Genomic DNA, 14,922 nt, shown 5'->3' on the forward strand with positions numbered 1-14,922 from the left:
CAGCATGGGAACTACTATTCAGCCATGTTGTTGACAGGTGGTGGTGGTTGGGATGTCGGACGAGTTCATCGAGACGGAGCAGTGCCGCAACCTGATTGTGTACTGTCAGGAGACACTGAAGAAACCACTCCTCCTGGCGCTGGTCGGAGACAAGACTGGATGGCAGAAGTCCGACCTCAACATCTTGCTTGGGGATCATGTAAGTTTAGTAGCCTGGTCGGAGACAAGACTGGATGGCAGAAATCCGACCTCAACATCTTGCTTGGGGATCACGTAAGTTTAGAAGATTGGTCGGAGACAAGACTGGATGGCAGAAATCCGACCTCAACATCTTGCTTGGGGATCACATAAGTTTAGTAGCCTGGTCGGAGATAAGACTGAACGGCAGAAGTCTGACCTCAACATCTTGCTTGGGGATCACGTAAGTTTAGTAGCCTGGTCGGATACAAAACTGGATGGCAGAAGTCTGACCTCAATATCTTGCTTGGGGATCATGTGAGTTTAATAGCCTGGTCGGAGACAAGACTGGATGGCAGAAGTCTGACCTCACTATCTTGCTTGGGGATCACGTAAATTTAGTAGTCTGGTTGGAGACAAGACTGGATGGCAGAAGTCTGACCTCAATATCTTGCTTGGAGATCACGTAAGTTTAATAGCCTGGTCGGAGACAAGACTGGATGGCAGAAGTCTGACCTCAATATCTTGCTTTGGGATCACGTAAGTTTAGTAGATTGGTTGGAGACAAGACTGGATGGCAGAAGTCTGACCTCAATATCTTGCTTGGGGATCATGTCAGTTTAGTAGCCTGGTCGGAGACAAGACTGGATGGCAGAAGTCTGACCTCAATATCTTGCTTGGGGATCACGTAAGTTTAGTAGTCTGGTCGGAGACAAGACTGGATGGCAGAAGTCTGACCTCAATATCTTGCTTGGGGATCATGTAAGTTTAGTAGCCTGGTCGGAGACAAGACTGGATGGCAGAAGTCTGACCTCAATATCTTGCTTGGGGATCACGTAAGTTTAGTAGTCTGGTTGGAGACAAGACTGGATGGCAGAAGTCTGACCTCAATATCTTGCTTGGGGATCACGTAAGTTTAGTAGCCTGGTCGGAGACAAGACTGGATGGCAGAAGTCTGACCTCAATATCTTGCTTTGGGATCACGTAAGTTTAGTAGATTGGTAAGAGACAAGACTGGATGGCAGAAGTCTGACCTCAATATCTTGCTTGGGGATCACGAAAGTTTAGTAGCCTGGTCAGAGACAAGACTGGATGGCAGAAGTCTGACCTCAATATCTTGCTTGGAAATCACATAAGTTTAGTAGCCTGGTCGGAGACAAGACTGGATGGCAGAAGTCTGACCTCAACATCTTGCTTGGGGATCATGTGAGTTTAGTAGAAACACCATGTGGGAAACTAAGACAGGAATGCGCCCAATGCATACCCTGTTTGTCATTCATCCAGACTCGTGAGAATTGAGCTGTTGAGCAATGACCCTCTCTGTGGATAGTGTCCATCCAGAGGTTGGAAGGTTGGTGCTTTGATTCCCGGCTGGTTGTATCAAAAGATGTAAAAAAATGGTTCTTGTTGTCACCCTGCCTGGCATGAAGGGGCTAAGACAAGGACAGGTCGGCTCGGAGTCTGTATACTGTGTCTGAGTGGGGTATCCATGTTAAACTGTGGCATGGTATCTCAGTGAGCTAGAACTATAAAAGTGATTAGTACAAGCACCCACACCCACACCCAGACCCACACCCACACCCACACCCACACCAACACCCACACCCACACCCACACCCACACCCACACCCACCACAAGCAGAACTGTGAAGATCCGGGGTAGAATAGGTCTTCAGCAACCCATGCTTGCCGTAAAAGGCGACTATGCATGTCATAAGAGGCGACTAACAGGATTGGGTGGTCAGGCTCATTGACTTAGTTGATGCATATCATCATATCCAAATTGCGTAGATCGATGCTCATGATGTCAATCACTGTATTGTCTGGTCCAGATTTGATTATTTACAGACCACTGTCATATAGCTGGAATATTGTTGGAATATTGTTGAGTGATGCATTAAACAGAAAACAAACAAATATGCAAACTTATGACACACTGTTGCTGTTTCAATCCTTCCATGTAGGTTTATGTGAAGATCTACGAGGCAAGTCGCTTCAGCAGCAAGATCAAGGAACTGCAGGAGGCTGTCAAGGTGAAGGCTGGGCATCTAAAGAAGGTACATATTGTCACCTGGCCCAGTAGTCCTGACAACATTAACTGATGGAATCAAAAAGAGTTTTACTCATATTAGACTTTATAAAATTCTTGTGAATACCCTACCTCTATTACATCATTGCCATAAATTCCTGTTTATGCTGAGAACCACACTACAAATTTTTATAAATTTTCAACAGACGTCCTCTTCACTGCCAACATATCTAATAGTTGTGAGGGAAACCCTATAGATGTTTTTTCTGTCTGCTTATGATCATGACTAGGCTAAAATGTGTGAAGCCCATTTCTGGTGTGTCCTGTCGCAGTATTGTTTGAAGATCACTTAAAGTGGCATAAAACCATACCCACTCACTCACTCACTCACTCATGAGAATGTTCATCCTCAGTTATCCAGTGTGTTATATGTTCAACCTGTTATGGTAGTTACTGTGGACTCATTTGCCACCCTTGCTTTGCTTTGGTTCGATTCAAAATGCATTGTGATAAAAAAATGCCATCCAAATAACGTACACTCATAAGCACAAGAGAAATGCTGAACTGAGGTTGTGATACTTGAGTAGTGGTGTTCTGTTTTATTGAAATAATGAAAAATTGATTAGAAGGTAAAAAAAAATGAAACACAATTTACCATAATCGATCACAATCAGTTTCTAATCTTTAAAAAAATTGATTATGCAAGATGTTTCATTGGTTTTTTAAAAGTTTTGTTTACTGAGAAAGTATATTCATTACTTACAACATAGTATGATGGTGACTTTATACTTCTGTATTTCAGAGACAGGACTTCCCTAAGTGCTTCATCAGACAATGATGGTGACTTAACACTTCTGTATTTCAGAGTGCTTCATCAGACAGTGATGGTGACTTTATACCTCTGTATTTCAGAGACAGGACTTCCCCAAGTGCTTCATCAGACAGTGATGGTGACCTTATACTTCTGTATTTCAGAGACAGGACTTCCCTAAGTGCTTCATCAGACAATGATGGTGACTTAACACTTCTGTATTTCAGAGTGCTTCATCAGACAGTGATGGTGACTTTATACTTCTGTATTTCAGAGACAGGACTTCCCAAAATGCTTCATCAGCTACTGCTGGTGCAACTCCAAGGAAGCTGTGGCCCTCGGGTCCCAGTCGAAAACAGGGGCACTGGGCTGGGGTGACCCCCGCAGGCTGAAGAAGTTCCTGGAGGGCAAGGGCATTAAGTGCTGGTTGGACATCGAGAGAATGGGACAGGTGGGATATAAATACTGGAATAGGTTAGATAGGGTTCTCACAGACCAATTTCAAGTCCTTCAATTTCGTTTCTTTTAACTGTGCTGAATTTAACAATTTAAACCTCTTTCTTAGATGTCTAATTCAGTTTAATGCTGTTAAGTCAAGAGGTAGCCTAGATCTATGTTGAAACCACAGTATGTTTATCTCTTTGATAACACGCTTAGTTAGTGTAATCTTCAGGGCTACTAAAGAAAACCTGAACAGAGCCTCCATTATGCTTGTCGTAAGAGGCGCCTAACTGGATCGGGTGGTCGGATTTGCTGACTTGGTTGATGCATGTCATCGTATCCCAATTCTGTGGATCGATGCTCAAGATGTCAATCACTGAATTGTGTGGTCCAGATTCAGTTACAAACTGACAGCTGTCTTATAGCTGGAATATTTCTGAGTGCTGCGTTAAGTAACAAACAAACAAACCTTGCCAAGTGTTTCGTTATCCTTTTTTCATCACAATGTTTGTTGACTTTGCAGGAGGGTTTCTTTGAGGACATCGCTGATGGCCTTCGCAAGTGCAAGGTCATGATTGCCTGTGTGTCTGAACAGGTAACATCATGATAATAATTCCATGGTGATGGACTCCAGAAAAAAGTCCTCACCAATAAAATATTATTGTACCTGGGCCCTTGGCGTGGTACCCATTTGCTGCTGGTTAAACAGAAGCAAAGTTTGAGCAAACGTACTGAATACACAAGTTATAAAGAACGTGTTATTTGAAAAAGCATTTCAGGAACAATTAGTTTAAAAGTGTCTACTCATTGGTATAAATTACCCTATAAACTGGACCAAGGGGAGTGAACCATACCCAATGAAAGATATAAATACCCAATGAAAGATATAAATACCCAATGCAAGATATAAATACCAATGAAAGATATAAATACCAATGAAAGATATAAATACCCAATGCAAGATATAAATACCAATGAAATATATAAATACCCAATGAAAGATATAAATACCAAATGCAAGATATAAAATACCAATGAAAGATATAATTACCCCATGAAAGATATAAATACCCAATGAAAGATATAAATACCAATGAAAGATATAAATCCCCAATGCAAGATATAAATACCAATGAAAGATATCAATACTCAATGAAAGATATAAATACCAATGAAAAAGATATAATTACCCCATGAAAGATGTAAATACCAATGAAAGATATAAATATCCAATGAAAGATATTAGTACCCAATGCAAGATATAAATACCTGGTGAGAATGATTACAACATGACTTGACATTCGAAACAATCTTTGAATTCTTTGTCAATATACCAAATATTTTTCCTTTCTTTCAGATGGCTATTTCAAAATGTTTTCATGAAATTGAGGATCACTTTTTTCAATCTCTTCATACTGTAGCAGCCATACTAATATGATTATTTCCACTGAAGAGGGCTATTGCTCAGGACATTTTGAATGAATGAATTGTTATTTCAGTATGCCGAGTCGAAGAATTGCAGAATGGAATTCCGCTTTGCCATCTCAACGCTGAAGATTCCAGTTATTCTTGTTGTTGTTGGAACCAGTTACAAATGGGAGAGTACAGAGGTAGGACCAAAGTCAAGGTCATGAATGTGGTCAAGGTCGTCTGTGGTCAAGGTCATACATGTGGTCAAGGTCATGCATGTGGTCAAGGTCGTGTGTGGTCAAGGTCATACGTGTGGTCAAGGTCATGCATGTGGTCAAGGTCATGCATGTGGTCAATGAAATTCAGCACATTGAATCTAAAGCGGGGATAGCAAAGTAGAGTAGGTCCTGTCGACTGTATGCTCGTTATAGAAGCTGACAAAAATGAAGATCGGATGGTTACAATGTGTGCGCTGGGTGTGTCATCGAAACCCCAAAGTGTTGATTATTGCTCAGTCAAATTACTACTGATATCCTTGATATGATTATGAAGGGGCAGCCACACGGCTGGAATAGGTCTGACTGCAGCATTTAACAACACTCACTCACTCATACAATGAAGAGACAGTCGGGTAGCCCAGTGGTTAAAGAATACAGTTGTCACAGCCAAAACCTGGGTTTGTTTCTCTTTAGGGTACAATTTGTAAAGCCCTTTCAGTAACCTATGCTTGTCTCACCATGGGGATTCCAGGTAAGAATATAGATCCCCAGTAACCTATGCTTGTCTCCCCGTGGGGATTCTGAGTAAGAATGGATCCTGAGTAACCTATGCTTGTCTCCCCGTGGGGTTTCTGAGTAAGAATGGATCCTGAGTAACCTATGCTTGTCTCACCGTGGGGATTCCAGGTAAGAATATAGGTCCTCAGTAACCTATGCTTTTCTCCCCATGGGGATTCTGGGTAAGAATGGATCCCCAGCAACCAATGCTTGTCTCCCCATGTCGATTCTTGGTAAGAATATAGGTCCCCAGTAACCTATGCTTGTCTGCCTGTGAAGATTCTGGGTAAGAATAGGTCCCCAGCGACTGCTGTTGGTCGTTAGAGGCGACTAAATGGTTGTCAGACTTGGTGATGTGGTTGATTGTGAATCATATAAACCCAATGGCGCTGACCATTTGCTCATAATATCTTGGCATTGAATGACAACCAACCAAACAATACTTACTTGTCTGTGATTCCACTGTTTCAGGTGGGCATGATCGCTGTTGGTCACGAGTGTCCCAAGGTCAACCTGCAATATGAGAACGAGGCAGGGCTGCTGGACGTGTTGAGTATGGTACAGGATCTCATCCCCAAGGACGAAGAGGACCAGGCCCAGACCTCCGATACCCAGCGCCAGACTTCATTCCAGGTAATGAAAACCATTATTGAAATGAAAAGCAGGGTTTTACCAGGGAACCCTAGTAATGAATTTCAAGGGTGAATTTCAAGGTGAGGTGAGGTGAAATGGGGTTTAACGTCGCGTCCAAGATTATTGCACTTATATAGCGACGTGCATGCACGTGTATGTGTGTGTGTGGCTGCTTGTACTAGTCCGGACTGATGCCGATTTATAGTGCTAGCACACTGAGATACCATGCCACAGTTTAACATGAATACCCCACTCAGTCACAGTATACTGACTCCGAGCCGACCAGTCCTTGTTTTAGCCCCTTAATGCCGAGCACCAGACAGGGTAACAACAAGTACCATCTTTTAACGTCTATTGGTATGCTCGTTATAGGAGCTGACAAATATGAAGATCAGAGGGTTACAATGTGTGCGCTGGGTGTGTCATCGAAACCCCAAAGTGTTGATTATTGCTCAGTAAAATTAATACTAATATTCAGGACTTGGTGGTTGGGGGTCAGTCATTTGATATTCTTGGGTGGGGGAGAGGGTAGGTTCAGGAGGGTAGGGGGCGGGGGGGTTGGTTTGGGGGAGGGTCATGGGATTTGAAGTTTGCCTTGAATGGGTCTTGTGAAAAACATGGTGTGGAAAAAAAATGTTCAAAAGTTCCTTTCAGAGGAGAAAGATTACCAAAGTCCCAAGCTCCTTCTCTATAATGAAGCCTTACAATAGTGCATCGAGATGATTTGGTTATTTCAAACTCGGTTTCTATTCATCATCAGGAGGTTCTCGAGCTTGCGGAGAGGAAGTTCTTGCGTCAGTTGATGACATACACAGACTCTATTGAAGGTGAAGGTTACCCCCACCTTGTGGTGGTGGACATCAACGCCCCACCCCAGCTGACAGATGAGGAGAAACAGGCTCTGGAGGGGAACACCATCGGGGATGAGGAGGAGTATAAACGGGCAATGGAGGAGAACAAAGACAAGGAGGAAGAGAAGCAGGAGGAGGCACTCAACAAGATCTACAAGGAGAGAGAAAAGGTAGGCATAGTGTGTCTTGTTACTCATTGAGTCAGAAATAACCGAGTTCATAAAAATCATATCTGAACTTCTGCAAATATCACTTCATATGCACCAGTGTCATAGATGACGGCATTCGAATCTTATAAGAGATGTTAGGTCAGAATGACGTCACACTAGAAAGATTGTTGACGTCATTCGACAGTTGTGGTCTTCTAGGACAGCCAGTGCATTTTCTAAAAGGGGAGCTCCAAACAATTAAGAAATAATGTGTACCGGTAATAAAGAAATTATTACTCTTGTATGTGTGTCATACTGATTTTATGAACCTTGTGTAAGAATATATGCATTACCCTCACTCCCACTAGGGAAATACAAGAATTCTGACATTTGTTTAATAAAATCAGTAGGGCACACTTGCTCGTATATTAATCTCTATTTAGGACATTGTGGGGTTGATCAAGATGGTTATAAGATGCGACACTATTCTTACAAAACAATGGGGGTACACGGCTGGCCCAGTCGTTTTAGTCGCCGCTATTTGCTGTGCAGAGTTGTGTCCCTTTGGCATGTCAGAAACTTGATTGTGGGTTCGAATCCCAGTTCGTCCTAAATATGTTTCTAGGTTTGTCAGCACCATACCCATGCTCGTGGGTTTCACCAAAGTGGTAAATGTCTGAGACCTGCATCACTTCCGGCTTTCCTCCAACATTAAACTGACACGCCGTGATATAACTGGAATACTGTTCAAAGATCTAGACTACCAGTTGTCGGACTTACATTCTTGTGGAAGCCTCAGTGGCTGAGTGGGTTAGATCGCTGACTTTGTGTGCTGGCGATTAGGTGCCTTACTATGAGAGTGTGGGTTCGAATCCTGGATGGGACTCAACCAAACATAGACTAGAATTTGTACTTTACGAAGAAAGTGTTATCCCACATATAACATTTGTTACATTTGACCACTTTCTAAATCTATTCATAACACCTGCAGTGTTGGTCCATGTTTGATGTTTTCAAGGTTTCCAAGGGGAGAACGGTTATTTGGTTGATGGCAGTCAGTGACTTGGTAATATTTATGTAGGAGAGTCCCTCAGTGCTGGTCATATGTCTTTGTTGCGCAGTGGAAGGCGACGATGTTCAAGTGTCTACCTTTCGTCTTTTCTACTCCACTGGAAATTATACGATTATTTGGGAACTAAACTTGATTCTCTTTTTATGGCATGTGGGGAACTAAACGTGATTCTCTTCTTAATGAAAAATAAAGAAACTATGCAAGGTCCATGGCCACGAATGCAGGAATGAATAATTGACTATAGGAGCAAGTACACACTTTACATTTCTAAAGGCCACGAATATTGTCCCATCTAGTTTATACCAAGACCACGAATATTGGTCCAACGATAACTAGTTCCTATAAAGACCACTAATATTGGTCAACGACCGTAAAGTGTGTCTTGCTCCAACGAACGAAAAGCCTGCCCTGACGATTGCAATGCATCACGTGTCAGCATTCATTTTCTGCACGTGAAACGAATGCCACGATCTGCTTTCCGCGAAGCATGTGGCGTTTGTGCTAAATGTTCATGTTACATGAACCGAAACAATGTTTGTTTTTCATTATTTTTTCTCCACAACAGTCTTTTTATGACTCTTTTGTTTCTAGAAAACCCAAGAGGTTCTCAAACAGGCAGAGGCTAAACTGGCAGCATCCAAGTACTGCTTCAGATTGCTGTGCGAACACGAACAGGTAAGATGCTTGAAATTAAGCCTGAAAGTCGATGGTTCTTTGTCATGAACCAAAGAATAAAAAATACAGGTGTCCCTAGATTCAAATACTCTAGCAGCACATCTGAGGGCCACCCTTCATTGTGGAAGGAGGGGCGGTCGGGTACCCTAGTGGTTAAAGCGTTCGCTCGTCACGCCGAAGACCCGGGTTCGATTCCCGACATGGGTACAATGTGTGAAGCCCATTTCTGGTGTCCCCCGCAGTGATATTGCTGGAATATTGCTAAAAGCGGCGTAAAACCATATTCACTCACTCACTTATTGTGGAAGGACCCGTGAAGATCCGGGTTAGGAATGGTCTTCAGCATTCCATGCTTGAAGTGAGTGAGTGAGTGAGTGAGAATGGTTTTCCGCCGCTTTTAGCAATATTCCAGCAATATCACGGCGGGGGACACCAGAAATGGGCTTCACACATTGTACCCATGTCGAGAATCGAACCCAGGTTATCGGCATGACGAGCAACGCTTTAACCACTAGGCTACCCGACCGCCCCTCCATGCTTGAAATCTTTGATAGGCATTACTTAGGAGTTGACAGTTGACAAGTAGACACAATTTCTGGATAACAATTTCTTTATTTACTCTAAAGGCAATGCTTCAGTATTTATCCTATACCAAAACGTAAATGGCTGATACCTTGTCATAAATTATGTAAATTATAGTACGACACTTCAGTTAAATAGAATGAAATATCCTGAAATACCAGCTTTCACAATTATTTGTTTGTTTGCTTGTTGGTTGTTTACAACGGTATAAGGATCTATACCGAAACATCGCCTTTACAGTAAATTAAAGAAGTTTTTGTCCATTAATTGTGTCCAATTTGAACTCCATGCTTGTTGTAACAGGCAACGAACGGGATTAGCACGTGGATGCATGTTATCTTAGCCCAATTGTCAATCACTGGATTGTCTGGTCCAGACCCGATTATTTACAGACTGCCGGAATATAGCCTGAATATTGCCGATTTAGGCGTTGAACAACAAACAAACAAACAATTGTGAAAGTTAACTTATGCTTTCAGGATATTTCATTCTATTTAACAGAAGTGTCATACTATCTTTTTACATATTTTATGACAAGGCTTCAGCCAAATATATTTTCATGTAGTACTACTATTTCTTTTTGCTTTGAGACAAAATAAGTGTGCATTGTCTCAGGGTAGCACTCTCACTCTTTTGAACAATTTCACAACTGTCAATCTAAATTAATCACTGATAATGTTTCTGGGATTATGCTGGTATGTGCTGTAACAATAAGCTTTAAGTGTATGTGTCAAGTGGTAGTGTAGGCACTGCTCCTTGTTAGACAACCATCAGGGTTTGAATCCCAACATGGGGAAAATGTGAAGCCCATTTAGCTGAGCCCTTCGTGATGCTTTTGGACTTTGCTAAGACTTAAGTCCTCCTGACTAACGAGTGCTGTTCCAGGGGTGGCATCCTGTTCCCGACACCATCCCGTTCCCCAGCCTCGATGTACCTGATGACGACTACCTGAAGTCGGTTGCGCCGTACCTGGCCCGCCTCCAGTCCATCCTGAAACACTCCAGCCTGGAGATGATGCTGTTGAACACTGCAGAGGGGGAGAGGCTGAGGACAAAGCTGGATGAGGTGAGCTAGCTGCTGAGTGAGTGAGTGAGTGAGTGAGTGAGTGAGTGAGTGAGTGAGTGGGTGAGTGGGTGGGTGAGTGAGTGAGTGAGTGAATGAGTGAGTGAGTGAGTGAGTGAGTGAGTGGGTGGGTGGGTGGGTGAGTGAGTGAGTGAGTGAGTGGGTTGAGCGAGTGAGTGAGTGAGTGAGTTGGGTGAGTGAGTGAGTGAGTGAGTGAGTGAGTGAGTGAGTGAGTGAGTGAGTTGGGTTTAACACCCCTGTGAACAGTATTCCAATAATGTTGCTGTGTGTCAGCCTAATGTCGAAGGAAAGCCCCAAGTGATGCAGGTCTCATGTCTACCACTTCGGTGAAACCCACGAGCAGGGCATGGTGCTGACAAACCTAGAAACGTAATCAGGATGAACCGGGATCTGAACACACAATCAAAGGTTTCTGGCGTGCCCAAGGGATGCAACTCTGCACAGCGAATTGCAGCACATTATACAACTTGACCATCTGTGTCCCCAGGGATTGAAAAAGTTTGTTTGTGTGTGTAAGTGAGTGAGTGAGTGAGAGCCACTTTGAACAGTAGTTCAGTTCTATCACTGTGTGTCAGGGCCCGTGCCGTAAGTTGGATCTGGTGGTCAGGCTCGCTGACTTGGTTGATGAATGTCATCGATCCCAATTGCATGGATCGATTTTAATGATGTCAATCACTGGATTGTCTGGTCCAGACTTGATAAATTACAGACCGCTATCATATAGCTGTAATATTGCTGAGTGCGGCGTTAAACAACAAACAAACAAACACTGTGTGCCAGCTTAGATATGCCAGAAGGTAGCCTGAGGTGATGCAGGTCTGAGGCTTTACTTGGTACTCACTCCATCACTGTGTGTCAGCTTAGATATGCCAGAAGGTAGCTTGAGGTGATGCAGGTCTGAGGTGTTACTTGGTACTCACTCCATCACTGTGTGTCAGCTTAGATATGCCAGAAGGTAGCTTGAGGTGACGCAGGTCTGAGACGTTACTTGGTACTCACTCCATCACTGTGTGTCAGCTTAGATATGCCAGAAGGTAGCTTGAGGTGATGCAGGTCTGAGACGTTACTTGGTACTCACTCCATCACTGTGTGTCAGCTTAGATATGCCAGAAGGTAGCTTGAGGTGATGCAGGTCTGAGACGTTACTTGGTACTCATTCCATCACTGTGTGTCAGCTTAGATATGCCAGAAGGTAGCCTGAGGTGACGCAGGTCTGAGACGTTACTTGGTACTCACTCCATCACTGTGTGTCAGCTTAGATATGCCAGAAGGTAGCTTGAGGTGATGCAGGTCTGAGACGTTACTTGGTACTCACTCCATCACTGTGTGTCAGCTTAGATATGCCAGAAGGTAGCTTGAGGTGATGCAGGTCTGAGACGTTACTTGGTACTCACTCCATCACTGTGTGTCAGCTTAGATATGCCAGAAGGTAGCCTGAGGTGATGCAGGTCTGAGACGTTACTTGGTACTCACTCCATCACTGTGTGTCAGCTTAGATATGCCAGAAGGTAGCCTGAGGTGACACAGGTCTGAGACGTTACTTGGTATCACTCCATCACTGTGTGTCAGCTTAGATATGCCAGAAGGTAGCCTGAGGTGACGCAGGTCTGAGATGTTACTTGGTACTCACTCCAACACTGTGTGCCAGCTTAGATATGCCAGAAGGTAGCATGAGGTGACGCAGGTCTGAGACGTTACTTGGTATCACTCCATCACTGTGTGCCAGCTTAGATATGCCAGAAGGTAGCCTGAGGTGACGCAGGTCTGAGACGTTACTTGGTATCACTCCATCACTGTGTGCCAGCTTAGATATGCCAGAAGGTAGCTTGAGGTGATGCAGGTCTGAGACGTTACTTGGTACTCACTCCATCACTGTGTGCCAGCTTAGATATGCCAGAAGGTAGCCTGAGGTGATGCAGGTCTGAGACGTTACTTGGTACTCATTCCATCACTGTGTGTCAGCTTAGATATGCCAGAAGGTAGCCTGAGGTGACGCAGGTCTGAGACGTTACTTGGTACTCACTCCATCACTGTGTGTCAGCTTAGATATGCCAGAAGGTAGCATGAGGTGACGCAGGTCTGAGACGTTACTTGGTATCACTCCATCACTGTGTGCCAGCTTAGATATGCCAGAAGGTAGCTTGAGGTGATGCAGGTCTGAGGTGTTACTTGGTACTCACTCCATCACTGTGTGTCAGCTTAGATATGCCAGAAGGTAGCCTGAGGTGATGCAGGTCTGAGGCTTTACTTGGTACTCACTCCATCACTGTGTGTCAGCTTAGATATGCCAGAAGGTAGCTTGAGGTGATGCAGGTCTGAGGTGTTACTTGGTACTCACTCCATCACTGTGTGTCAGCTTAGATATGCCAGAAGGTAGCTTGAGGTGACGCAGGTCTGAGACGTTACTTGGTATCACTCCATCACTGTGTGCCAGCTTAGATATGCCAGAAGGTAGCTTGAGGTGATGCAGGTCTGAGACGTTACTTGGTACTCACTCCATCACTGTGTGTCAGCTTAGATATGCCAGAAGGTAGCTTGAGGTGATGCAGGTCTGAGACGTTACTTGGTACTCATTCCATCACTGTGTGTCAGCTTAGATATGCCAGAAGGTAGCCTGAGGTGACGCAGGTCTGAGACGTTACTTGGTACTCACTCCATCACTGTGTGTCAGCTTAGATATGCCAGAATGTAGCCTTAGGTGTTGCAGGTCTGAGGCGTTACTTGGTACTCACTCCATCACTGTGTGTCAGCTTAGATATGCCAGAAGGTAGCCTGAGGTGATGCGGGTCTGAGACGTTACTTGGTACTCACTCCAACACTGTGTGCCAGCTTAGATATGCCAGAAGGTAGCCTGAGGTGATGCAGGTCTGAGGTGTTACTTGGTACTCACTCCAACACTGTGTGCCAGCTTAGATATGCCAGAAGGTAGCTTGAGGTGACGCAGGTCTGAGACGTTACTTGGTATCACTCCATCATTGTGTGCCAGCTTAGATATGCCAGAAGGTAGCCTGAGGTGATGCAGGTCTGAGACGTTACTTGGTATCACTCCATCACTGTGTGTCAGCTTAGATATGCCAGAAGGTAGCTTGAGGTGATGCAGGTCTGAGGCGTTACTTGGTACTCACTCCATCACTGTGTGTCTGCTTAGATATGCCAGAAGGTAGCTAGAGGTGACGCAGGTCTTAGGCGTTACTTGGTACTCACTCCATCACTGTGTGTCAGCTTAGATATGCCAGAAGGTAGCCTGAGGTGGTGCAGGTCTGAGACGTTACTTGGTACTCACTCCATCACTGTGTGCCAGCATAGATATGCCAGAAGGTAGCCTGAGGTGATGCAGGTCTGAGACGTTACTTGGTACTCACTCCATCACTGTGTGCCAGCTGAGATATGCCAGAAGGTAGCCTGAGGTGATGCGGGTCTGAGACATTACTTGGTATCACTCCATCACTGTGTGTCAGCTTAGATATGCCAGAAGGTAGCTTGAGGTGATGCAGGTCTGAGACGTTACTTGGTACTCACTCCATCACTGTGTGTCAGCTGAGATATGCCAGAAGGTAGCTTGAGGTGATGCAGGTCTGAGACGTTACTTGGTACTCACTCCATCACTGTGTGTCAGCTTAGATATGCCAGAAGGTAGCTTGAGGTGACGCAGGTCTGAGACGTTACTTGGTACTCACTCCATCACTGTGTGTCAGCTTAGATATGCCAGAAGGAAGCCTGAGGTGACGCAGGTCTGAGACGTTACTTGGTACTCACTCCATCACTGTGTGTCAGCTGAGATATGCCAGAAGGTAGCCTGAGGTGATGCGGGTCTGAGACGTTACTTGGTATCACTCCATCACTGTGTGTCAGCTTAGATATGCCAGAAGGTAGCTTGAGGTGATGCAGGTCTGAGACGTTACTTGGTACTCACTCCATCACTGTGTGTCAGCTTAGATATGCCAGAAGGTAGCTTGAGGTGATGCAGGTCTGAGACGTTACTTGGTACTCACTCCATCACTGTGTGCCAGCTTAGATATGCCAGAAGGTAGCCTGAGGTGACGCAGGTCTGAGACATAACTTGGTACTCACTCCAACACTGTGTGCCAGCTTAGATATGCCAGAAGGTAGCTTGAGGTGACGCAGGTCTGAGACGTTACTTGGTACTCACTCCATCACTGTGTGTCAGCTTAGATATGCCAGAAGGTAGCCTGAGGTGTTGCAGGTCTGAGACGTTACTTGGTATCACTCCAT

At 44.4% G+C, this 14,922-nt stretch overlaps 1 protein-coding gene across 1 annotated transcript in view; it reads left to right on the forward strand.

The window, feature by feature from the left end:
• The window catches only part of LOC124116403, a 91,944-nt gene that overhangs the window by 72,001 nt on the left and 5,021 nt on the right, over positions 1 to 14,922 (forward strand). Inside the window, exons 45-53 of the mRNA XM_048385193.1 lie at positions 38 to 199; positions 2,142 to 2,234; positions 3,292 to 3,468; positions 3,982 to 4,053; positions 4,958 to 5,068; positions 6,116 to 6,277; positions 7,038 to 7,298; positions 8,941 to 9,024; positions 10,492 to 10,671. Coding sequence (XP_048241150.1) covers positions 38 to 199; positions 2,142 to 2,234; positions 3,292 to 3,468; positions 3,982 to 4,053; positions 4,958 to 5,068; positions 6,116 to 6,277; positions 7,038 to 7,298; positions 8,941 to 9,024; positions 10,492 to 10,671 — 1,302 coding nt within the window. The remainder of the gene's footprint in view (positions 1 to 37; positions 200 to 2,141; positions 2,235 to 3,291; positions 3,469 to 3,981; positions 4,054 to 4,957; positions 5,069 to 6,115; positions 6,278 to 7,037; positions 7,299 to 8,940; positions 9,025 to 10,491; positions 10,672 to 14,922) is intronic.

This window comes from Haliotis rufescens, unplaced genomic scaffold (genome assembly GCF_023055435.1).
Source record: "Haliotis rufescens isolate VD_foot unplaced genomic scaffold, xgHalRufe1.0.p SCAF_55, whole genome shotgun sequence".
NCBI lineage: Eukaryota > Metazoa > Mollusca > Gastropoda > Lepetellida > Haliotidae > Haliotis > Haliotis rufescens.